Consider the following 23326-nt stretch of genomic DNA (forward strand, 5'->3'; position numbering starts at 1 on the left):
CATAGGGTCTCAAATAGGTCAGTTGGGTTAGAGTTGCCCCAGTGTTTGGCTGTCAATTCGTGGATATTCAGGTAGCTGGGTGCTCAGCGAATTTATTGGCCCAATTGCAGCATAGATTGATGACATTTGTTTCAGTTGTACTGACATCGTGAAAGTAAATATGAACCGAAGTAGTACTGCATTAAAATATGTAAGATATGTTTAGACTATATTCAATCCATCCCAATTCCTCATCGATCTCCCAAGCCAAAGTGTCTATGGCTTAACAGGCTTCAAGTGAGGTTGAGCCAAGTTCGTGAAAAAGCTTGCTCCGAGAACATTGGAGGGCGTAGCAGGATCCGTCGCGTTACAAAGCTTCGCAAAGTTACCGTTCTTCTTAAGTCGGTCCTTAGTAATCTTAGCATACTTTGCTAGCGCGCACGACCTTCCTGGTCCATCTTTGCACGATGGCACTGGGTAGACCACATCGTTGATAAGGATTCGCATGTACTTCTGTCCAGGACGTCCCTTCTTGGTGGCGCAGGTAAGACGCTCAAATGCAATGGTACCTCGCATGGGAGAGATCTCTGAGTTACGCCAGAGACGGTCCTCAGGAATACGGTCAACGGGCAGCTTCTTTTGGTTGTCGTATACGCCAGTGGCGACAGCGAGTTCGTTCAACTGACCGTCGTTCAAAAAACTCATCAAAATCTTGGGAAGCTTAAATTGCTTGCCCTCAAAGTTGGTACCGGTAGCGTCGGGTCCGGCAACAAAACGCTGAACCAAAGCATCAAGGAAGGGTACCATCATCTTAGAAGCAACCTTGGTTGCTGGACCAACACCATAGTAATACCTCAGGTCTTGCTGATACTCGTATTGCTCCATCTCCTTCTGGTTGAAGGTACTGCAAAAGGGTGAAAGTCGGCCTGTGATTTGCGATTCGAACCCGCAGATGTAAGGGAAGTCACCCCATTGACCATCTTCGAGCTCTAGATCACCCTCGATGTACCGAGACAGTCGCTTCTTGAAGGCGGGAAGCCACTTGGAGCGCCAGACGTCTGTCTGCTTGCTGCTGTCGTCCACGAACGTCGGGCACATATCGGATGGTGCAAGAGTGTCGCCAAGATGAGCAGGCATACCCTTGCCAGTAACGGCGACAACCGTGCCTAGCGAAGAGTTCGTCCCCAAGAAACCATGGAGGAAGAGTTGAGCGGTCTGAATAACACGCGTGTAATTGTTGGCCCAGACCACGAAGTCTTCACCCTCGCGGTATAGATCGGGATATCTTTGTCGAGTTAGCTAGCCAACCGTGACGCGAAGTTTGTGTGTCTTACCTAGTTCGAATGGTATATCCCATGTCGAAAAGCTCCTTGTACCCAGTCTTGCTGAGCTGGGCAATCTGGATCTCAGGATTGGTTAGAGGGCTCTTCCACGTGTGGAGGAACTCCAGGGGTCCAGTCGCAGTATAGTGGGAGTTTTGGAACTGGCATATTTGTTAACGAAGCGGTAAAATTGAGGTTCCCGGCATCATTCACCTTGCTCTGCATCTCAAGCCACCCATTGTGAGCTCCAGTATCAGGGTACCTGGATCCATGACGTGATACGTAGGCAGCTTGGTCGACCTCGCAGCCTTGTGGCACATCAGAGGAAATACCGGTAATATCGGCACCTGACCTTGTTAATAACCAAGAGGTTGTGCTATGGAGATTCCTTACCTATATGCCACGGTCCGTTACCGCCAAGATGTGATAGAGGGTTCTTCGCGGCAGCTGTGTCCGGAAGGAGGACGGGCTGCACTGGATCAATTGAGCTGCCTGATTGGGCATGGCTGGCCTGACAGTAAGTGCCGAGCACAACGGCGGCGATAATTGGGCCCTTCATCGTCAGAGTCGGATTGAGTTGTCGTGGACTGTAATCTGTATAACCGCCGTGAAGGCTGTCAATATAAATACAGTTTATACCCCAGTAGGACCGGAAATTGGCTTGCCTCTTCAGTAAATGCCCAGCTCGTTAGACCTCGTTCATGCTATCATTATTCGACTTGGTTGAGTCTTTAAAAGCCATACCCCGGACATATTGAGCTATTGACCAGGGTTGCACCAGCACGTGCAGCTTCCAGGATGAGCCATTCGGTAGTATCGGGCTTGGTCACGGTGAACAAACAGTTTAATGCATTGGTGGAAAACCATAAACCTTGACAAGATCGGGTGAACTGCCTGATTAGGAAACCTGTATAGATAACCAGCTTCATCCAGTCAAACAACATGACGGATCTGCGTGTCCTCTACTCAGCTCTTTTACATCGTTATAGTCCAAATCTTGTTATATTGTTTAGTTTAAAAACAGAAGCTGGTTATCGGATGGTGTGGCCATATTCGTAGAGTAGCGTGTTATTCCCTCATCAATACGGCTTTCGACCCCTGATGGGCAGTCGTCATGCAGATCACGATGTAACGTTATGCGCCAACCTCTCAAAGCTTTGACATAGTCGTGCTTCAATACGATATATAGTCTTCACAACGTCACTTCTTATATCTTATGAGCAAGCTTCGCACCTCAACTCTTTGTCTTCAACCGCAAAGCAAGTCATCATGTCCATTCGTTCAATTTCCAGCCAGCTCCTTGTCTCGACTTTGGCTTTGAGTAGCCTCTGTCTTGGCCAAAAGACCGGAAAGTTCAACTTTCTTACCTACAACGTAGCAGGTCTTCCAGAAATCATCAATGGCAATGATGTTCCTGGTGACAAGAAGACCAACTCCAACCTGATCGGTACTGCTTTTGCCACTCAAGGATTCGACATTGTGCACATGCAGGAAGATTTCAACTACCACGCCTACATCTACGCAACTGACAACCACCCTCAGCGAACTCCCACTTCTGGCGGTGTGCCGTTCGGAGATGGTCTCAACACTGTGGCCAACTACCCATGGTCCACCTTCAGCCGCAAGAAGTGGAACAAATGCAACCTGAACTCTGGAGACTGCCTCACTCCCAAAGGCTTCAGCTTCATGCGCATGGCTATTGGCGGAGTCGAAGTTGATCTCTACAACCTTCATGCCGATGCTGGGTAAGAACGACATCTGAGAATTTTAATCGCAAATTTGCTAATATGATCGATTGGGTAGATCTGACCAAGGCGATGTTGATGCTCGATCGGCTGGTATTGACCAGGTCCTTGCCTACATCAACTCCAACTCCAATGGTCGGGCTGTGATCATTGGTGGCGACACAAACGACAGATGGACCAACGCTGGACGAAGCCTTAACAAGCTGACAGACGCTGGTTTCAGCGATGCTTGGGTCCAGCTCATCCAAGGTGGTAAGTATCCCACTGCTGGGGCTGCCGCAGACCCATGCAAGGTTCCTGCCGCAGACAACAAGTGCGAGATCGTCGACAAGGTTTTGTAAGTTACAGTCAAAGCTGAAGATGTGTATCACTGGGAGAATTGTTCTAACCTAGTTTCTAGCTACCGATCTGGCAGCTCTGTCAAGCTCAGTGCTACTTCTTTCAACTACGTGCCCAAGCTCTTTCTTCAGCCCGATGGAAACATCCTTTCTGACCACAACCCTGTTCTGGTTGATTTCACTTACAGCTCTTAGTTGGTGGAGTGAAGAGGAAAAAAGCCGGATGGAAGCAACGCATTTTTTGCCCAGCTGAAACCTTACATTAGGGCAAGGCAAGGCAAGGCAAGGCAAAAAAAAAAGTCCTATCAGGGGAGCCTAATAGGAATGGCACACCACGATGGTCGATGGTATGTGGACGTTGCAAGGACCTTCATGTTTGACATCTTGATTCGGATATGAAAAGGCGAATTTACCAGTACATAATTCACAATACATACAAGAACTATTTCACAGGTATTTTGAAAATAACAACCTTTGTGAATCACTTCGTATTACTGTAGTATTGATCTGTGATTCTGTGCACATTAGAAAAAAGACTTCATATTCTCATCTGAACTATCAACTGATATGCTATTTCCCCTTCTTCAGTATAATCTCACGACTGTAATCCCCCGTCGGGAATGTGACGATAAGCTCGCTAGGCGAGTCATCAATGCCAAATCTGAACTCGGCACCTAGGAACGCGTCTGATAGTCTCGATGGATCTTCAAGAAGCGAGGCCAGCATCACCCAGAAATTCCCCGACGCGTGACGAAGCGTAAAGCGAGTCTTCCATAGTAAATCCGTACGGTCAGCAAGTAGCTCCATCTTTCCGCTCTTCTTGCATTTGATACACGAGAACTCAAATGTTCCATTCCCTGGAGCATAATATCTTCCTGCAAGGGTTTCAATGTCAACATGGGGTGGAACAGGTTTGGCTGGCAAATTCGGGAAAAGAATAGTGGCTGCGTTCGCAATAGTCTCTTCTCTTTTGCGTTGTGCCATTCGTAGCCTTCACAAGATGTTAGATAACTGCCAACTGCCATGGTAAAAATACGTTCAACTTACTCTTTCTCAATGTCAAATCGTTCATCTGCTGGAACCCCAAGTTTTTCATAAATCAGTCGCCTCATAATGACCTCTCTCACATCATTGGGATAGTTGGTAAGGAGAACAACTCCATAGTCCAACTCTGGAAGCCAATAGATTAGTGCACCATGAGACACGACAGACCCAGAATGCCAATAAACCACATGGCCTTGAATAGATGTGCGCCACCAGGAGAGACCGTATAGAGATACGTCCATACCACGGGCAGGTTCTGGACTGTCAACGACTCGTGGCTTGCGTATATCTTTGTGCACTGCTTTTGACAGAGGTCCATCTTTACGGAGTAGACATCTGATCCACTTGGCATAGTCAGTGACATTGGAAATGATAGCTCCTGCTCCGCTAACGATGTCTGTGGGTAAGAATGGGATAGGCTTATATTGCTTTCCTGAACTATCCCAGTAGTAGCCTGTTGATAAGTCATCTGGCGCATCTTTAGCCTGTTGCAAGTCCAGGTATGTGGAAGTCATTCCAAGAGGGCTCCAGATAGTTTCTTTGAGTACATCACCAAGCCACTTCCCTGTGATCGTCTCAATCACATACGACAGCGTTGCGTAACCTTCGTTGTTGTAGTCAAACTTTGTTCGAGGTTGCCATTGAAGGGGAGTGTTCCTTAGATTACGAGCGATGTCTCGAATCTCCCATGGACGTCCGTTCTCATACAATCTAAGACCCATATCATTGTTGCGTAAGCCCGACCGATGACACGCTAGGTCCTCGAGCGTAATGTTTTTTGTTGCCCAATCATCTTGCGTGACAAAGTCGTCTCGAATGATTGATGAGACTGGAGTCTGCCAGCCATTGGAGAGAGCAGGGTACTTCTTAGTCTCGATCAAATGAGCCAAGGTTGCCGTTACAAATGCCTTGGTTGTTGATCCACCATACCAAAGAGTCTCTGGTGTAGCGGGGACATCTGGCAAATTTGCACACCCGTAGCCCTTGTTCAGCGTTAGTGAGAACACAAAATGCTCAAGTGATACGTTGATTGACCTTTGAATAGACGTTGTCTCCATCCACGACAGCGATCGAGATACCGGCAAGCTTCCATTTGTCAAGGGCCTTGTTGACAAACTCGGAGAAATCGGGCGTGAAAGGATCATTCATATCGGCAGCCCCCATTTTTGCGATGTAAGTAATCTCGATACTGGTAAAGAACACTGCTTGACAGAACGTAAGCACCAAGAGCCTCTCTTGATGGCATGATGTTGGTTTAGCCTAATGTTGTTTGCTTACGTAGGTGCATGGCTACGCGTTAACAATAATCCCCCTTGCAACCAAGGCGGGGGAAAGTTGCGCCTGCATGACGAAACTCAGATAAGAACAGAAGTTGGTTCGGGAATAACTACAACGGTCCGTTATCCTCCTTGTACATTAGTAGCAAGGTACTGTACTTGGCTAGTGACAGGCCGTGGTAAGCTTACGTTGGCCACTTTGTGAGAAGCAATCCTTAAGCCTACAACAGTCGGTCATTTCCACTTTGAGGAAAGAATCAATGTTATTTATATAGAGCACGTGAAGTATAGCCCGTGAAACAAAAATACATCTACTTCCCTTCATCTTCTGCCATATCGCTACACAGCGGCAAAATGTCCCCTAGCAAATAAACCATTGTTAGCCTGATGTTTACCACTCCATAACGCGATGTGAATGCTCTGTCAGCATACAAAGCAAGCTATCTGATCGGCGTTGACGGGTCAGCATTCACCTGCCTTGAGAAGGGTATTAGAGCTCAATTATCCAAAGAGTGATTGGAGGATACTGTAGGATTCGAAATAAAGATGTGGGATATTCTATTGCTGCTGTAGTAGTAGATGAGGAGGCTTGTATCTTTACGCCAAGAGCTGGGATTATAGGATTGGCAGCATATAACACAGGCCATATGATCAAAGTCTTGATTTGGGCGGTTTAGACTAGTCCATTTCACACTATTGACTTGGCAGATTACTTTAGCACACTTCCGTCAAAAGATCTACGTAATAGCCTTATTTAAAGTTCCATGTTTAAATGAAGATAGGAAAGATGGCGTCGAGATAGGCGATGAAATATGGAGTACCTAGGTCAAGAATGGCAACCATGTCATGTGAAGAGGCTAAAGGAGAACATATTGAGGCACTGACGAATTGGCATAAAATACAAATGTCAGATTAATTGTCTGTCAGCTTACTGTTGCAAAGCCAACTACTCATGCTTGGCCGTGGTTCGCTGATCATGTTGAGCGGATGTTTCGGTAGGTTGTACGTGTCGTGCTGACTCGCAATAGCGCCAGAATCCATCCATTTAGAGCATTAATGGGTGTGGTAACTCCTAAAGCCGCCGATAAGTCCAGAGGTGAGACAACAAGCTTGGCTCCGTCATGTGGACCTGATGCAGTGCGTGCACGTACACGCTGGGGCCGCATATCATTTTTGTTGGGGCATTGACCATCATCCCTTTATTATCATTCCTTGGTATCGTTGCTCTGTACCTCAGACTGGCAATCTTGGACCTTGTAGTTGCAAAGTCTCAGACTCACATCCAACGGGGTATCAGCTTAATGCCCGATTAGCTTACATCTCGTGTCTGCTTTGCATAACTACTTCACATCAGCAACCCAAGCCCACTATCTGCATAACTTTCCCGACAATATGGCACATACATCAGGCGTAACGCCCTTATATCAGGTCTACAAACCACCCTTTACTGTCGAATCACCAGACTACGAGAAAAGACCCGGCGAAACTGTCCCACGCCGACATCCTCGAGCTCGCGATGGTCTCATTGAACGACCTGCCGACGATGTTTACACAGTCTTTGACATTGTTCGTCGCAGTGCGCGATTGTATCCGGACAGCAGAGCCGTAGGCTGGCGTAAGCTTATCAAGCTCCATAAAGAAACAACAAAGGTCGAAAAAAAAATTGATGGCAAGGTACAGCTTGTGGATAAGGAGTGGACCTATTTCGAGTTGACACCGTTTTCGTTTTATACCTACAAAGAGTATGAGCAACACTGCCTGCGACTTGGCTCAGGATTGCGAAAGCTCGGAATGGAAGCTGGGAATAAGTTGTTCCTGTTTGCATCTTCAAGGTATTGTCACCGATGGAACCCAGCGTATAAAGACTAATTGTTTTAGTGCACAATGGATAGCCACTTCTCATAGCTGTGTTACCCAATCCATCTCGATTGTCACAGCCTACGATTCTCTTGGCCAAAGTGGCCTGGAACACAGTCTTCTCCAAAGTCAAGCTGAAGTCTTGTACATTGATCCATATCTCCTCAAGACAGCGACCGAACCGTTGAAGAAGTCAAAGGTTCACACCATCATCGTCAACGAGGCATCTATATTTGGAGGCCTCGATACCGTGGAAGCTTTCAAATCTGCAAACCCAAACTTCAAAGTCATCAGCTTTGACGAAGTCTGCGAGCTGGGCAAAACTACACCGGTAGATCCAGTGTTTCCTAAACCAGATGATTTGTATTGTGTCATGTACACATCAGGCTCTGGTGGAGTTCCCAAAGGTGTGCGAATCGCTCATAGAAATTTGGTTGCAGGAGGTAAGTCAAGAACCCACTCATTTGAAAAGGCGATGATTATTGACCGAAGACATTAGTTGCTGGACTATACGTATGCGTTTCAGATTGTGTCACGCACAAAGATGTTCTTCTCGCCTATCTTCCACTGGCTCACGTCCTAGAAATGGCCCTTGAAAATCTCGGAATGTTCTTTGGAGGCACGGTCGGCTACGGAAACCCCCGAACAGTCTCCGATACGTCTGTCAGAAACTGTGAGGGAGACATGAGGGCACTGAAACCTACAGTCATGCCTGGCGTGCCGCAAGTCTATGAGACGATCAGGAAGGGCATCATGACACGATTGAACAGCAGTGTTTTACTCAAGACTCTGTTCTGGCGTGCATTTGCTTACAAGAGCTTCATGGTAAAGCACAATCTGCCCGGTGCATTGTTGCTCGATGGAATCGTCTTTGGCAAGATCCGCGAGATGACTGGTGGCAAAATCCGATTTCTGTTCAACGGCGGCAGTCCCATTTCGCTCTCAACAAAGCACTTTCTCTCCATGGTTCTTGCTCCTATGTTTACAGGTTATGGTCTCACCGAAACCTGTGCAGTCGGTGCATTGGGCTCTCCTCTCGAATTCACACTGCACTCTATAGGCACAGTCCCTGCCTCTGCAGAAGTCAAATTGGTCTCGGTTCCTGAATTTGGCTACTCGGCGGATGCGGATACACCTCAGGGAGAGATACTGATCAAAGGCCCTGCAGTCATGATGGGATACTATGAGAATGAAGAAGAAACAAAGAGAAGTTTCACCGACGATGGTTGGTTCAAGACCGGAGATGTCGGAGAGTTTGACTCTGATGGGCATCTCCGCATCATCGACCGTATCAAGAACATTGTGAAACTCCTGAGCGGTGAGTATGTCGCTCTGGAAAAGTTGGATTCAATCTACCGCGGCGCCCAAGGCGTTATGAACGCGATGGCATATGCCGACTCTCTACACGCTCGACCTATCGCTGTCGTTATGCCCAACGAGACGGTTTTAGCTAGCATCGCCAAAGACCTAGGCGTTGACGAACACAGTATTTATACTGATAACAAGGTACGCCAGGCCTTGCTCAAAGATCTTCAAGCGACTGGCAGACGGGCTGGCTTGTCGAGCATGGAAATTGTGGCCGCTGTTGTCATCACACCCGAGGAGTGGACTCCTGCTAGTGTAAGTATTGTTCGAAGGAGAAAGGAATGGCATGAGCTAATGGTGAAAAATAGGGTCTCGTTACCGCAACGCAAAAGCTAAATCGACGTGCGATCAACGCCCGATATAAGACGGAGATTGATAAGGCATTGGAACAGGCCTGAACGGTTACATGGTTTCAAGTAACAAGATGACAGGAGTTGTAATTAAAGAACAGACAAGTCAGGTTGGCTTACTTTTACACTGGTCAGTTTCTAGAATCGGTATTTGTTATGTCACCTTATACATCTTAATTTACCTGTTTACATACGTAACTATAATAAGCCAGTTGCCAACCAAAATTACTGCCATGCTTTATTTCCTATTGAGTAAAACAGCAACATCTGCCCAATAGACTCAAACTATATTAGAAACAGAGAGCTCTTTAGAAGTCATGCTACCAGTGTTGTGTGCGCCGAGATCGCTGGTTGACGATAGCACCGCCTTCCAGGGTGAATCTCGACTCCGGGATAACCTGACGCTCTCGAGCCGATTCCCATACCTCCCTAGCATACCTGCATGATATGAAATGCTGCATAAACTCTTCCTCTGAGTAAATTCGATCTCGATCATTGAAACCCCACGGCGGATCCCCTCCATTAGGATGTTCAGCAACATACTCCTCGACACGAAAGTTACATCCCTTGCAGCTCATCCCTATTTCAAGACAGTTTCGACTGGGGTCGTACCACGGGAACGCCGTGGTGGCCATATATCGATAGCAGTTATAGTGATATACATCCATATGAGATTGGTGCTCTGGTATAAAGGGTACAGTGTTTTCGATAACCGGCTGGTAGGTATCAATCAAAGGTAGTCTTTGGTGCGCATCTTTGACAGTGACCAAATACCTTGGTCTCCTGACTTTAGGCCATGACACTAACGAGTATTTGCCATATACAACCCGTAACTTGGGCTCGCACACTCGCTCGATATCTCTTCTCGACACATTACACTCTACACAAAGCCTTTTCGGAGCCGGTATGGCCATAACACGCAGATCATAGGAGATCTCCAGGCATGTAAAACAGCAGCGCTGACATTTAAGAAGAAAGAGGAACGTTCCAAACTTTCCGCAGAACTGGCATGAGGGATTGATAAGGGCTCGGTAGAAGGCGTTCATGGTAACAAGCTGTGCCGTTTGCACTCTGAGCAGCGTCTTCAACCCCGCTAACCCGTGTTTTACGGCTTGGCTGTATTCACGAGTGTCCGTTGCCAAGTCTCGCGCTCGGTTATTGACGGCGCGAAATCGAAGATATGAAACAATATCGAGCTCCTGAAGTATCATGACCATCAGCTCTTTTGGCAAGCGGTCCAGAGCCCCAAGGCTCGATGAGACTGGTGTGTTGAATGCACTCTGTAGGAACGGTGCTTGAAGCTTCGAGTCAGGCGTCCGGACCAAAAGATCATCGAATTCATATCTGTGATACGCACAGACCCGAAAGATGTCTTGGACATTGGATAGTGAGTCTGATGTAGGCTCCATCTCGATATGTGTTGTTTGCTCAGATGGATGGATGTGGGGAGTTGAAAGCTGACACAGTTGAGTATACCTCCGCATGGGGCCTTAGGCAACAATGCTTACTGAAGCTGACAGATCCATGCATCTCGTCGTCAAGCAGATATGTACCCATGTAGTTACTTAACTCTGTCCCTTGCAACTCGGGCCTTCGTTTTTAGGTACTTTGGTCCAGTGGTCCGCCGCGACACATCTTCGTAAATAATTGGTGGTGCTCTGAACTGTGCCTTGCAGTTGATACTAACCACTAAATAGAGGGAAGCCAAAGTATTCTCCTTCACAAATAGAGATGCACTTATCACATGGCACTTATGAACTATCGGTAACAGTCTTCTGCGAGAATTTATGGCTTTATATGCTCATTGAGGCGAGTAGCTTATCAATGCCACCGCCCTCATAGCCATTTGGTATATGATACTCCAAGGCACTTGTAGCAGCTTCGCTAATTTCAAGCTCAGCCTTCACTTTCTTCTCCCCATCTCTTGATTTCCTCAGATGAGTGAGAATCATTGCCATAGTCTGAGCATCATACAAGCCCTCTCTTCTCTGTGACAAAGAAAGCATCTGCGCGGCTCTTGTAGCCACAGACTCATCTGAACACTTAAGAGCCAGCGCGAATAGTGGTGCAACAACTCCACTTTCCAGCGAAAAGTTGCGACGAGGAGTTTGGGTTGCGCTTGGAGAAGAATTCAGCTTAGTTGTGTAGTCAAGCAGTGTCTCTACCAGATCCAATATTTCATGCGCGGCTGGATTGGGTGATGCTCCAAATATTTCGTCATTGACAGGGAACTTGGAGTCCACTATCATCTGGCAAATTTTGGAATGAACAAGTAAGAATCTGAGACCATATTTAGTGTGCTCATCGTGTGCCTCGGCAAGTTGAAAGTTCTCGACTGCGTAGCTCCAGGAATTGTATGCTGCTACCAACGCGGCTTTCTCGTCCAGCACAACCGAACTCAAGGACTCAGTTCCTGCTTTGTAAACATCGGCATTTTTGTTGATGAAGCTGTAGAGCCACGACTGAAGCTTGATGAGGCTCTTATGAGCTTCCTGCAATGTAGAGAATGACGTCTTTGGTACTAGAGCATCATACTCTGTTTTGTGTGTTTCCCAGTGCGGTAGACTCAGAATCGGTACGCGGTCATCTTGAAAGAAGCTAGCTTGCATATCGAGTCGCTCAAAGATTGTCTTTAACCCTTTCATCTCGGCCTTTTCCATTTGCGTTGAGTGCCTCGAGATAGACTTGAGGAGTTCAAGACCATTGCTTAGATGTTGTTGAGCTGTGTCTGGATTTCCCAAAGTATTCTCACAGCAGTAGAATATGACACAGCAAATGAGTGCAACCTTTGTTGTGCCAGGCGATGGTTGTGCAAGTCTCTTCCTTACTGTACGTATGGCTTTGCCATAATTATCCAACGTCTCAATACTTGCAACTTGGCTTGTCACTGGATCTGAAGTGATGTAGTCCAAATGCAGTGAACTCATGGCAACAAGTGCTTGCCGTAATGTCGAGTCTTGATGACTCTCTCGAAGAACGATCTCGGACCAGAAGTCGGAAGTGAGAAACCCCGAGATCTCCGATGCCCCTTGCACGCAAAAGTAGTGGAGAAGTTGGCGGTCTCTTTGGCTTCCAGGGACCTTGAAGGGGATCGAATAGCTGGTGATGGATAGTAAGGGAATAGGAGGTGTTTGCGTCGGGACTCTTTCTCTGCGCAGAGTCATTGTTGAAACTGCGTTTGATGGGTAACCATCACATTCCCACCCAGATTGAATGCATTTTGTACAGGCTGGCCGTGTCTCATCGCATTTGATCCTCCTTTTGCTGCCAACATGTTAGTCGTATTGACATTTTGACCAAGATAACTGCACTGACCGGCACGTTTGGCATCCAGTCCGCCTCCTCGGAGCACTGGACTTTGTCTTCTTTAGCATCACGGTAGTATGACCTGAAGTCATTTTCTGAGTGTTCTCTGAGTTTGGTTGAGCCATCACCAAAAGCAGACTGACGGTAACTAAGCAGTAAGCAGTAAGCGCTAATACCGGCTGATGTCTCGGAGATTCATTCCATCGCTTTCATAATTCTTATGCACTGGATAACGCTATACTGGACCCATATCAAGTCTCAATCAGCCAATGACTCGTGGTTCTGGTCTCTGCACAAGCGTTACGGGTCAAAAGTTCAGAGTGCTGGGATAACAATCCTTCTCCCAAGTCTCCACATTCCCTTGAGTCGACGGATTTTGTGATTAATTCCAGGGAGGCCTCACTAACGTGTGATTCTGTTGCAATCGTCTGACAATTAATTAAAACTTAACCCACGACTTAGGGAACAAGAAATGGTGACTTGGTAACTCTGAAACGAACGACATGGAGATATCTACAGTGGCTACAAGCCAACAGCCAGTCGTGGAACCCGCGACAGAACACACTACCAACAACAAACCCCAAAGACAATCTCTGGAGGTGGCGCAGCAAGATGAGCCAAGTCAGACCAAGCAGAAAAAATCACTGGCTTTCAAATTGTCCTTCATTGGGCTCGCCGCCATCCTCTTCGTATTCCAGATCGATGCCACAGCGCTTGGCATAGCTCTCCCAGTAAGTAATAACCCCCAGGTCAATCTGACCACCACCAACCCGTGTCATACTAATCACGGGGACAGACAATAGCCAATGACCTCAATGGCTCGAGTTTGGAGTCCTTTTGGGCCAACCTGTCTTACACACTCTGTGGTCTTGTAATGCAGCCAGTTTGGGCGAGCATATCTGATGCTTTTGGTCGAAAGCCGCCGCTTTATGCATGTATTGGCCTGTTCTTCATCGGGTCAATAGTCTTTGCTGTTGCACAAGACATGAAGACTATCATTGTTGGACGTGTGCTGCAAGGCTTCGGAGGCGGAGGAATTGATGTCCTCGTTCAGGTCATTCTTACTGACATGACAACGCTACAAGAGCGCGCTACGTATCTCGGGTTGATGGGTATCCCGAATGCAGTCGGCAATATCCTTGGTCCTTCTGTTGGCGCACTCTTTGCCACATATGCCAGCTGGCGATGGATTGGATGGGTAAATCTCCCTATTCTCGGCTTTGGTGCACCTCTGGTGTTTTTCTTCCTCAGGTTGCGGTCCATCTCAGTTGACGCAAGCAATGTCGAACGCCTTGACTGGATTGGAATGGGATTGGTCGTTTCTGGTATCACCATAGTCGTGTTGCCACTCAGTTGGGCGGGATCTTTGTTCCCGTGGAGTTCATGGCAAACATTGCTTCCCATGCTTTTGGGTGCCTTGGTGCTCGCTGTATTTGTCTGGTTTGAGTCAAAGCCTGCTGTTCCTATCATGCCTCACCGGCTTTTCCACTCCAAGACAGCAAACATGACATTGATAGGCGGCTTCATACATGGCGCCATCCTTGTTTCTTTGCTTCAATACCTGCCGCTGATTTACCAGGCAGTCTACCTGGAAACAGCAATCAAGTCAGCTGTCTTCCTATTACCCACCTCGATCACCAGCGTTGTCGTTGCAGTATTCTCCATGATGATGGTGCCCTTGTTCGGCGGTTACACCTTGCTTTTGCGACTTTCATGGGCTTTACTCATTCTGGGTACTGGCATTCTGGCTCTTTTTGAACTCGGCTCCTCTTCATCTATGCTCTTTGGACTACCAGTAATTTGGGGAACAGGTGTTGCTCTGCTGCGTCTTCAGCTCCTACCAATGCAGGCCAGTGTGAAGAAAGTAGAAGATACAGGTGTCGCCATCGGCCAGTTCTTCACGATCCGCATGTTTGGCGGTTTGATAGGCTTGACCATTGCTTCTGCTATATTCAACACTGTCTTTGCAAAGACAATCGCATCCAGTTCTATTCAGCTTGAGGGACCATTGGCACCTCTTGCCGATTCTTCCAGGGCTGTTGCGTTCATTAAGGAGCTTCCTTCCTTGGATATCTCGCAGCCCACTTTGAATGATGTGCTGAGCGTCTATCTCACATGCTTTCGAACCATCTTCTATACCATGACGGGATTCGGGGCAGTAGGGTTGTTCGCTTCGATGTTCATTGCTGAGATCGACTTAAAGAGTCAAGATCGTGGAAACCAGCAGTTTGAGGATTGAAATGACCAGACAGACCGTGCTTAAGCATATATTTCACCAAGTTCAATGTTTTGGAAGTTGACTTATTAATAACTAGACGTAGATTAAGATAAATAATGTAATACAACACCTATATGTCTCCTTTGGACAAGTTCACAAAGCCGGACCGATTCAGGTTTGCTATGTCAATGGCCATTTACAAAAGAATTTCTATCTATTTGAATAAGGGACAATTAATTGTAAGTGGCTTTATTGTTTAATGCTTTCAGGAAACATAATTAACAATGAAAATATTCTAACCATATCTTGAGAAACCTGTGTCACTGCTCTTCACTAGAAAGATGAATGACAGTACGCACTCCAAGCTATTCCAGCACCAGAATAACATCTTACAGTACAGCTAGCGCTACCAATGCCACCAAAGGCATCCAAGGTCGAAGACTCTCAGCACCGTCAACCACGACAGGCGACTCGGTCATGGTGGGTTCTGCGCACATGTCAGAAGTACATGTAGCTACAGGATTCTCATATGTCCCAGTCATTTGCATTGTTGTGTCTGGCAGAGGTGAGGGAGACTGTGACGCCATGGATGACTGCACTACACCTGTATCTGTCGCAGTAGTCCCAGCACCGCTTGAACAAGCGGTAGGTGTGGCAAGTGATTCAGAGCCGTCAAAAGGGTTGTACCCAAGGCACTGGGAGTACTGAGCAGCACAAGTGGACATGTTGGCATCGGGTGCTGTACGGCATTTATCGTAGTCACTGTTGCACTCCTTCACACACTCGTCTGTGCCCGACTGGGTAGGCTCAGCTTTGTCAGAGCAAGCAGTAGGCGCAACAAGCGACCCGCCTTCAAAAGGGTTGTAGCCAAGACATCCAGCGTACTCGGACGCGCAGGTGGCCATGTTGGCGCCGGGGGCTGTGCGACATTTATCATATTTATTGTTACAGTCGTTCAGGCAGTCGCTTGTGCCCGACTGAGTAGGCTTGGATGTTTCGGATGCAGTGACGGAACAAGCGGTTGGTGTAACGAGTGACCCTCCTTCGAACGGGTTGTACCCAAGACAGCCAGCGTATTGAGCTGCACAAGTAGACATGTTCGCACCCGGAGCTGTGCGACATTTGTTGTAATCGTTATTACACCCAGTGACGCAATCGCTTGTACCTGACTGAGTAGGCTTAGGTGTGTCGGACGCAGGAGCTGAACAAGCAGTCGGTGTAACAAGAGAGCCTCCTTGAAAGGGGTTATAACCAAGGCATCCGGCGTATTGAGCTGCACAAGTGGACATGTTGGCGCCGGGAGTGGTGCGGCATTTATCGTAGTTGCTATTGCAATCACTCAAACAGTCATATGTGGAAGGGATTGTTGGGCTCATGCTGGCTGAAGATGCCGTGGTGCTGACGGTGGCGGGAGCCCCTGTGTCGGTAGACAAAGTCTCTTCCCCCCCATCGGTTCCTGTGTCGGTGGGGTTTGCAACGACAGAAGCTGTGCTGAGCGAACTGCTCGAGTCTGCTCTGGCAACGAGCTCGTCGCGTTTGTACAGTCGAGCAACAGTGGTGCCCGCAAAGACAGACGTTGAGAGAATGACGGAAGGCTTCATGATGAAATTGAAGATGATGTATTGATCGATGAGTGTGATTCTTGGTGAAACTGTTGTATGAGAGTGTTGATTGATGATTGGGAATACCGCGGATGCATGTCTTTATAACTGTCAAACCTCTGCGTAGCAACTTGAGCACTTTCAGATAGTTCAAAAAAGGAAGTTCCGAGCAAGCCGAACTCACTCAAATAACGAATTGAGGTCGGACGAGACCAACAGAGACGTTTCTGGCATTGATGTCTTGGCGGTTGATGCACCCAGACTTTCCAACCAAAATGGGATGCCTGCCATTTGACTACTGCTCTAATCAGATGCGAAAGACAAAATAAATCCCCGAAAATGCACCGCTGGCTGTTTGCAAGAGTTAACCATTGGCGCGAAGTGTACTTTGGTCAGTCAATGTCTCAGTTGGCGATTATCGTCAAATTGCTTTAGAAAACAGGTCAAGCCATGGCAGCCCTCATTAGTTCTCCAATGCGGAAGATCTCTGCTTATTGTTTATTTCCGGTTCGTCTGCATTCTACATTACGATAAGTTTGTATAATAGTCATTCCAGTTGATACATTGTCACAAGAAGGTTGAATCCAGTTTGGTGAGTTCTTCTGCAGTTGGGAGATTCCGTACAAATTGTAAAATTTCTTGTGTGAAGTGAGACACATTGTCATCTCGCGACAGTTGGCTTGTGTTGTAACACAAGCCTCAGAAAGCAAAAAGAAATGATTCTCAGATTGTTTGCCGTCAGCAAGACTCGAACTTGCGTTTTCAGTGATTCGAAAATCCACAAACTGATGTACTGACCCCTATACGATGACGGCTTTTTTCTGATTGATGCAATCCTGGTCACTTATTTGGTAACATGTCCACTTGACCCACAACCTGGGCTGGTATTAGACCTCCTCACCAGACAACCACGAGTACATATTGGGACCAATGAAAATTGAGACATCGCGAGACTCAATTGATGTCATTGGCAGTGTCAGTCAACAGTGCTCATAGGTTGGTAGACAGCGGCTCAACATAGCGGTTTTCCTGCACGCGGATCAGACTCGATCTGACACTACCTATACATCATGACATACTCATGAACGCAAATAAAAGAAGAAACTGTTGATGAATTAACAGTCGTCGTATCTCAACTGGTTATCTGGTATTTCTATAACAGCCAGTCTGGTGCCTGAATCTCCACTGGCCTTCTGCAATGCCATACCCTGCACTCCACCATAGCTACAATGACCATCCCACCTTCTCTCTAATGAACTCTAAGATATCATCAATCTCATCTGGAACCTTGTACCAGTGACCCAGTCCGGCATAACCCTTCCAAGTTACATCATATCCGGCTGAACGCAGAATACGGCACGCTCCTTCACCGAGCGCAGGCTTGACCTTCTCGTCTGCTTCTCCGTGGCCAATAAATACAGGCGTTGACGACCCCAACGACGATTGAGTCTCTACATCCATACATAATAGATCTTTGGCGTAGCCGTGGACTTGGACGCTTGCGTCGGCTGAGTTGTCTTCGTCGTCTGAAACAGCAAAGGGATTGTCGTCCTCGTCAGAAAGGGACGCATCATCAGACTCGATGGTCAGCCTTTCGATATCGGCGGCAAAAGGAAGCCAGCTACTTATTCCAATGTATCCTCCGATTGGAAAGCCCATCGCAAGCAGGCATACAAATCCCATGGCGCACCCTTGGCTGATCCCACCTAAAATGATGTTGTTGTCTGGTACTTTTTCGCGTTCTTGGTTGATGAGTTGAAAGATTTCACGTGATGACTCTTCCATTCCTTTTAGTTGCGTCTCGTTGCGATAAGAAGGGTCTTCCAGTGAAGCAATGTTGAACCACTGGGTCAGTTTCGCACGGCGAAAGGCGCTCGAGCGGCGAGTCTTAGAAGTCGGGAAGATAAACCTCGCGCCAGGGAGAAGTTCGGGCAATGATTTGCCGTTGGACGTAATGCCCGTTTCAATAAGTCCTTGACCAAACTTCTTGCCGTTTGAACCAAGTCCGTGAAGAAGGATGAGACTGTGTGTATGAGGCCCAGTGGGCTCAACGATGTAAGGCTCCACACCCATGATGACAATGTTGATGAAAGGAAGAGTATGGTTATCGATCAGAAAGAAGATAAAATTTCACTTATAGAGACGGAGCCTAAGGCAGCAACATGGTATTGAACAATAACAGGAAAGAAGAGGAAGGATGACATGACAAGAATGTGGTCTTTGTTATGCTAGTCTTGGTTGTGCTAGAAGAAGCAGTGGGCTGTTAAGCAGTGCTTTTCTATTGTGCGAGAATAAGGTTGCTTCTTTGCCCTACTTTCTATGACTCTTGACGCAGGGAAGGGAAAGGCAAAATTGCCATTGAAGTTGCACCGACCACCAAGTGGTCTTTATTGTAGCAGTGTTTGCTACGGACAGGTGCGTGCCCGTCACAAGATCAAAGTGAACAAAGATCTTCTAACTTGCTCTAAGAAGTATGGACACATCCGGCCAATTTACAAAGGATCGCAGGGTAACACGATCAATCACGTTTACAGTTTTCTGGAAAGATAATATTAAAATATCACAAAAGTAACAAACTGAATACAATTTTATAAGATCAGGAATTTGCCTATATATTGATATAATCTAGTAGGTAGCAGAAGAGTTGACCTCTCAAGTCTTAGCGTATGAAAATAAATAGCCTAAGAGCTATAGTCTAAGTAGCATAAGCTGACCTACTGATTTCGTCTCTTATGCTTCCAGCGGCCTAATCTAACTGTGTAGGGCTGATATCTTGCCTTGTTCCCATGGAAAAGAAACGATGTTACACGCACTATCACTTGTTGACGACAAGTTCCAGAACAACAAGAAGGAGAACAATGCAGTGTTCAATATGGAGGTTCATTGTTCTGATCCATATATAAGATCTGGTTTGCCTCCAGAAACACCACCTTCCACATCGTCAAGCATCCTTCTACCTTCTGAAGCACTCAGCAAAACACAGATCTAGTCGTTCTACGCCAACTTCCCCTTATTTTCCACATTAATACACTTTACCGCACATTTTTATCTTAAAATGTCTTCCCTAAACCTTTACGTCGCTGTTTGCAAGGCCCGTGACCGTGACCCTGGTCATGCTCGTCACTGGATGCTTGTCATAGTCGAAGAGGGTTCTTCTTCACTAGCAACCTGGTACCACTGCACCGGTGGGCCAACACAAGGTAAGCCGTACATTGTGGTCATCGAACAGAAGCCATTCGACAACAAGGGTATCGAGAAGTACCACCCCATCGGCGAGATCTCTTCCAAGGACAAGATCAAGGCTGCTGCCCAGCGAATTCCTGGACTATTCTGCCAGAGATGGGTAGTCAACGTACTTGGGGACCTTGAGAAGCGAGGCATCATTCCTGAGGGCATTTGGTCCGATTGGTATGTTGCTATGGAAGTCGATCCTTACTCTGACGATGGCGCCCCTTGTGGATTAAGCCCAAGTAGTGATGGCGAATGCACTGACTCCAGCTCCATTCACACTTCTTCTAACGATCATTCCAAGACTACACAAACGGCTTAGGCTGAATGTGCAAAGGCGTTTCTTTGTTGAAACGTCATGTGTTGGAACGACACAACAGCGCTTGCGGGCAAGCAGTATTTCTTTGTTTTGTAGGTAACATCAGGGTAAGTTTATGGCGTTGGCGTTATTTCTTATTTGGTCATCAGGCATCATCCTCAGGGTATTAGAAAAAATGATTGCCAGAAGCATAAGAGACGAAATCAGTAGGTCAGCTTATGCTACTTAGACTATAGCTCTTAGGCTATTTATTTTTATACACTAAAATGGATTTCTAACTTCACTACTAAATTTCAATACGTAAAGATGAGTAATACAGTGCACGCGGGGTTGCTGCAACGCCCCCTTGCTCAATATCATGTGTAAGTATAGTACACGATTCTTATGGGATACACCCTGTTGAGATTTCGAGATGTGGTAGCCTGATGGAACATCCAATAGAAATGATGTAGGCGTCCCTGAACAGCTTTGCGGTAATTTGATTTATTTTCTACTTCGAATAAGCTATTGTTTCCTAGTAAAACTGATCTTTTGATAAAATACTATGAAAACGCGATCCTCTTTTGTATTGCAACGAACCACCGAATCAGCTACCACCTATCTATACGCAGATTCTCAAGTTGCCGAGCTATCACCTTGGTATCTCTTTCCCTTCTGGAGAACGGGCATGTCGTCTGTTATACCCTTGATCTCACTCTCACAGAACTCAACATTAAACCATCCACTAAATATCTGTCCCGCGAAGCCCTCACTTGGCACCCGATTATCGGTGTTTTCTGCGCCTTCGCCAAACAAGTAGATAGGATCAATACTTCCTGTGGCGATGCTTATTGCCTTTCCTCGAGGGTGCCAAAAGAGAAACGATCCGCATGTGGTGCAGAAGCCTCTGTCAATATTTTCTGTTTTGTTATATCGTTTTATCCTACTCTCTGAATCGCCCTGCCACTGGATGGCTGCGACAGGAACGGTGATTGTTGCCAGGAAGAAACTGCCAGTCTGTTTGCGACATTGAGTGCATTGACAGATACAGCCCAGAGTGTCTTTCGAAAGATCATGGTGTTCAGGAAAGGTGATCTTGTAGCGAACAGATTCGCAGAGGCATCCACCTTCCAGAAGTAGTGTTGCGGCCATAGTGATTACTGTTTCTCGGATGGAGGTTGTGGTTATGTGGGCGAGTTACGATACGAAGTATGGAATTTGAGAGACTAGAATCTAGTTCTATGGAGTTGACAGAAATGACGTTGTTTTATATGCAAGGCCTGTCAACCGCGCCCTTCAACCTTTACTCATCGCTCTCTTAATTGGCGGGGTTAAGAATGCACAGTTCCATGAAAGGCCATTAATGCTCTCAATTCTATGCCTATGTTTGTATTTCTTCTAAAAGGTATCTATATCTATTCTTTATAATAGCATGTCATCAATCGTGTAAAATACTCCCAGTGAACAACGTCCTAAGAACGCATATCCTGTGCAAAATTCTATTTGGCGTGCATCTTCAAGTTCTTGACAGCCCATGCTCTTTGCTCATTGACATATTCCTGAGAGAAGGGATAGTCGTTGTAGCCAATCTCTGAACCACGGACGTAGAATGTGGTGCGGTCGTACTTGGTCAGCTCAACACCATGCTTGACTCTCCAAACAAAGTCAGGGTTGGCAATGAAGTGGCGACCAAATGCAACGAGAACATCCCACTTGCTGTAGTGTCCGTCAAGAACCTCAGCAGCCGACTCGGGGCTGTAGTTACCGGCAACAATGACAGGCGAAGTGTTGTCCCAGATATCTAGGATGAAGTCAAGAGTCTTGGAATCCGTTGAGGCATCTTGGTCGGGGGCGAGGAGCTTGGCAGGGTCACCGCGGGCTTCAACCAACGAGAGATAAGCAAGAGCGCCAATCTTCTTGAGCTCGCTAACGATGTAGGTGTATTGCTCTTTGACGTCCGAAGACTCGGAACCCTGGAAGGTAGCGTAGGGTGATAGACGAATAGCAACCTTTTCGGGGCCAACCTCTGCAGAAACAGCCTTGATTACTTCGAGCAGAAGACGAGCACGGTTCTCAACGGAGCCACCCCACTTGTCAGTTCGCTTGTTGATAGAGTCGGATGTGAACTGATCGATAAGGTATCCGTGAGCGGCGTGAACCTCGACGATATCACCGCCAGCATCGATGACTCGACGGGAGGTGGCAACCATGTCCTGAATAAATTGTTGGATCTCCTCCTCGGTCATGGCCTCAGGTGCAGGAGCACCCTCTTCGATAGGCACAGCACTGGAGGAGCGGTACTTGAAACCACGCTCCTTCTGGTATTCTGGATCAGAAGCTCGGCCTTGTCCCCAGATCTGCTGAGCCCAGAAGGACTTCTTTTCGTGAACAGCGGAGATAACCTTTGTCCAGCCAGCGACTTGTTCGTCTGTGACAAAGGCTGGGCCTTGGCGCATGCCAGTGTCTTGCATTGAGACACCAGTAGCTTCAGCGATAACTAGTGTGCCTGGAGCTGAGGCTCTCTCGGCGTAGTATCGCTCGACAAAGGGCTTGACGACGTGGTTGTCGTCATTGCGGTATCGAGTCAAAGGTGCCATGACAATTCGGTGGTCAAGTTTGGCATTGCCGACCTGGATAGGCTTGAATAGCCTGCTCTCAGGGTTGACAGTTGTTGTTGTCTTGGATAGTGTCATATTGAGAATGTGCTTTGCTGGAAGTAATAAAGGAAGAAGTAAATGCAATCGCTGTTTATAGGTGATTGATCAAGGCTTGAGAAGATAGTGAAAGCCATGTTGAACTGGGATTATGGGTCTTCTTATATCCACAAGAATGAAAAGCTTAATTAGTGATCAACAGTATCTTCCAAGGTATTCTCCTAGATCAATCTTCAAAGTGGGTTGGGACGTTATTGGAAGATTGTGTCATAACGTTGCATGACTCGATTACCAACTCCGGGACTCCGTCGAAGAAAAAGATGGATTCGGCGATATCCGAGCCACTCGTAATCACTCCTTTGATCGACAAATTCAATATCCAATAGGAGTATCTCCTGTTCTAGTGTCTCCGCACCATCGGCGTGGATTACTCAGAGTCATCGGAGTCAGCACGACACGATAAGATAAGAGGAGTTGCTCCGATGACGTCAATAGCTTCCGGGTAATTCAACTCTCATTGTTGTTTTTACCCAAACCAATTGGAGTCACTCATGCTGCAACAACAACACAATGAGGGTCGCTGTGATATTGGCAATTCTAGACATAGTTGATGAAGCCTGTATGGTCCTGCACTTTTCCATAGACGTATATAGACTGCCTTGATCATCAGGAAAGAAACAAAACAGAATACCAACCCAACAATCAACAAGTCAGTCAATCAAGCTCAAAAGCAACATATCTGGA

At 46.9% G+C, this 23326-nt stretch overlaps 12 protein-coding genes and 1 non-coding gene across 13 annotated transcripts; 4 read left to right on the forward strand and 9 right to left on the reverse strand.

The window, feature by feature from the left end:
- Nucleotides 1–255: 255 nt before the first annotated feature.
- On the reverse strand, nt 256–1860 carry FGSG_03366 (uncharacterized protein; the record flags this gene model as incomplete). Its single annotated transcript, XM_011324063.1, has 4 exons — nt 256–1264; nt 1314–1462; nt 1515–1648; nt 1695–1860. The coding sequence occupies 4 exons, from the start codon at nt 1858–1860 to the stop codon at nt 256–258; spliced, it is 1458 nt and encodes a 485-aa protein (XP_011322365.1).
- Nucleotides 1861–2570: 710 nt separating this feature from the next.
- On the forward strand, nt 2571–3579 carry FGSG_03365 (uncharacterized protein; the record flags this gene model as incomplete). Its single annotated transcript, XM_011324064.1, has 3 exons — nt 2571–3046; nt 3105–3383; nt 3447–3579. The coding sequence occupies 3 exons, from the start codon at nt 2571–2573 to the stop codon at nt 3577–3579; spliced, it is 888 nt and encodes a 295-aa protein (XP_011322366.1).
- Nucleotides 3580–3954: 375 nt separating this feature from the next.
- On the reverse strand, nt 3955–5592 carry FGSG_03364 (uncharacterized protein; the record flags this gene model as incomplete). Its single annotated transcript, XM_011324065.1, has 3 exons — nt 3955–4375; nt 4432–5411; nt 5464–5592. 3 exons carry the CDS (start codon nt 5590–5592, stop codon nt 3955–3957), a joined length of 1530 nt encoding a protein of 509 aa, XP_011322367.1.
- A 1498-nt stretch (nt 5593–7090) lies between these two features.
- FGSG_03363 (uncharacterized protein) lies at nt 7091–9560 on the forward strand. Its single transcript, XM_011324066.1, has 4 exons — nt 7091–7537; nt 7584–8005; nt 8062–9182; nt 9236–9560. The coding sequence occupies exons 1-4, from the start codon at nt 7098–7100 to the stop codon at nt 9323–9325; spliced, it is 2073 nt and encodes a 690-aa protein (XP_011322368.1). The 5' UTR covers nt 7091–7097; the 3' UTR covers nt 9326–9560.
- Nucleotides 9561–9597: 37 nt separating this feature from the next.
- FGSG_03362 (uncharacterized protein) lies at nt 9598–10686 on the reverse strand (the record flags this gene model as incomplete). The annotated part of the gene is made up of 1 exon (XM_011324067.1): nt 9598–10686. The coding sequence occupies one exon, from the start codon at nt 10684–10686 to the stop codon at nt 9598–9600; it is 1089 nt and encodes a 362-aa protein (XP_011322369.1).
- A 384-nt stretch (nt 10687–11070) lies between these two features.
- FGSG_03361 (uncharacterized protein) lies at nt 11071–12441 on the reverse strand (the record flags this gene model as incomplete). The annotated part of the gene is made up of 2 exons (XM_011324068.1): nt 11071–12005; nt 12111–12441. The coding sequence occupies 2 exons, from the start codon at nt 12439–12441 to the stop codon at nt 11071–11073; spliced, it is 1266 nt and encodes a 421-aa protein (XP_011322370.1).
- A 645-nt stretch (nt 12442–13086) lies between these two features.
- Nucleotides 13087–14822, forward strand: FGSG_03360 (uncharacterized protein; the record flags this gene model as incomplete). The annotated part of the gene is made up of 2 exons (XM_011324069.1): nt 13087–13314; nt 13380–14822. 2 exons carry the CDS (start codon nt 13087–13089, stop codon nt 14820–14822), a joined length of 1671 nt encoding a protein of 556 aa, XP_011322371.1.
- Nucleotides 14823–15190: 368 nt separating this feature from the next.
- On the reverse strand, nt 15191–16402 carry FGSG_03359 (uncharacterized protein; the record flags this gene model as incomplete). Its single annotated transcript, XM_011324070.1, has 2 exons — nt 15191–15912; nt 15967–16402. The coding sequence occupies 2 exons, from the start codon at nt 16400–16402 to the stop codon at nt 15191–15193; spliced, it is 1158 nt and encodes a 385-aa protein (XP_011322372.1).
- Nucleotides 16403–17135: 733 nt separating this feature from the next.
- FGSG_20609 lies at nt 17136–17217 on the reverse strand. The gene has a single exon. It is a non-coding gene; the product is annotated as a tRNA-His (tRNA).
- A 175-nt stretch (nt 17218–17392) lies between these two features.
- On the reverse strand, nt 17393–18475 carry FGSG_03358 (uncharacterized protein; the record flags this gene model as incomplete). Its single annotated transcript, XM_011324071.1, has 3 exons — nt 17393–17463; nt 17610; nt 17645–18475. 3 exons carry the CDS (start codon nt 18473–18475, stop codon nt 17393–17395), a joined length of 903 nt encoding a protein of 300 aa, XP_011322373.1.
- A 982-nt stretch (nt 18476–19457) lies between these two features.
- FGSG_03357 (uncharacterized protein) lies at nt 19458–19952 on the forward strand (the record flags this gene model as incomplete). The annotated part of the gene is made up of 1 exon (XM_011324072.1): nt 19458–19952. The coding sequence occupies one exon, from the start codon at nt 19458–19460 to the stop codon at nt 19950–19952; it is 495 nt and encodes a 164-aa protein (XP_011322374.1).
- A 612-nt stretch (nt 19953–20564) lies between these two features.
- FGSG_03356 (uncharacterized protein) lies at nt 20565–21080 on the reverse strand (the record flags this gene model as incomplete). Its single annotated transcript, XM_011324073.1, has 1 exon — nt 20565–21080. One exon carries the CDS (start codon nt 21078–21080, stop codon nt 20565–20567), a length of 516 nt encoding a protein of 171 aa, XP_011322375.1.
- Nucleotides 21081–21278: 198 nt separating this feature from the next.
- FGSG_03355 (uncharacterized protein) lies at nt 21279–22621 on the reverse strand (the record flags this gene model as incomplete). The annotated part of the gene is made up of 1 exon (XM_011324074.1): nt 21279–22621. One exon carries the CDS (start codon nt 22619–22621, stop codon nt 21428–21430), a length of 1194 nt encoding a protein of 397 aa, XP_011322376.1. The 3' UTR covers nt 21279–21427.
- Between the last annotated feature and the right edge of the window lie 705 nt (nt 22622–23326).

The sequence above is a fragment of the Fusarium graminearum genome, chromosome 2, assembly GCF_000240135.3.
Source record: "Fusarium graminearum PH-1 chromosome 2, whole genome shotgun sequence".
In the NCBI taxonomy this organism is placed as follows: domain Eukaryota; kingdom Fungi; phylum Ascomycota; class Sordariomycetes; order Hypocreales; family Nectriaceae; genus Fusarium; species Fusarium graminearum.

What these genes read in the sequence shown, in the direction of transcription:
- FGSG_03363 (XM_011324066.1), top strand. Translation starts at nt 7,098, where the DNA reads ATGGCACATACATCAGGCGTAACGCCCTTATATCAGGTCTACAAACCA. An exon ending in TTCCTGTTTGCATCTTCAAG is followed by an intron (nt 7,538 to 7,583) that starts GTATTGTCACCG and finishes TAATTGTTTTAG; the next exon opens with TGCACAATGGATAGCCACTT. An exon ending in AGGAGTGGACTCCTGCTAGT is followed by an intron (nt 9,183 to 9,235) that starts GTAAGTATTGTT and finishes GGTGAAAAATAG; the next exon opens with GGTCTCGTTACCGCAACGCA.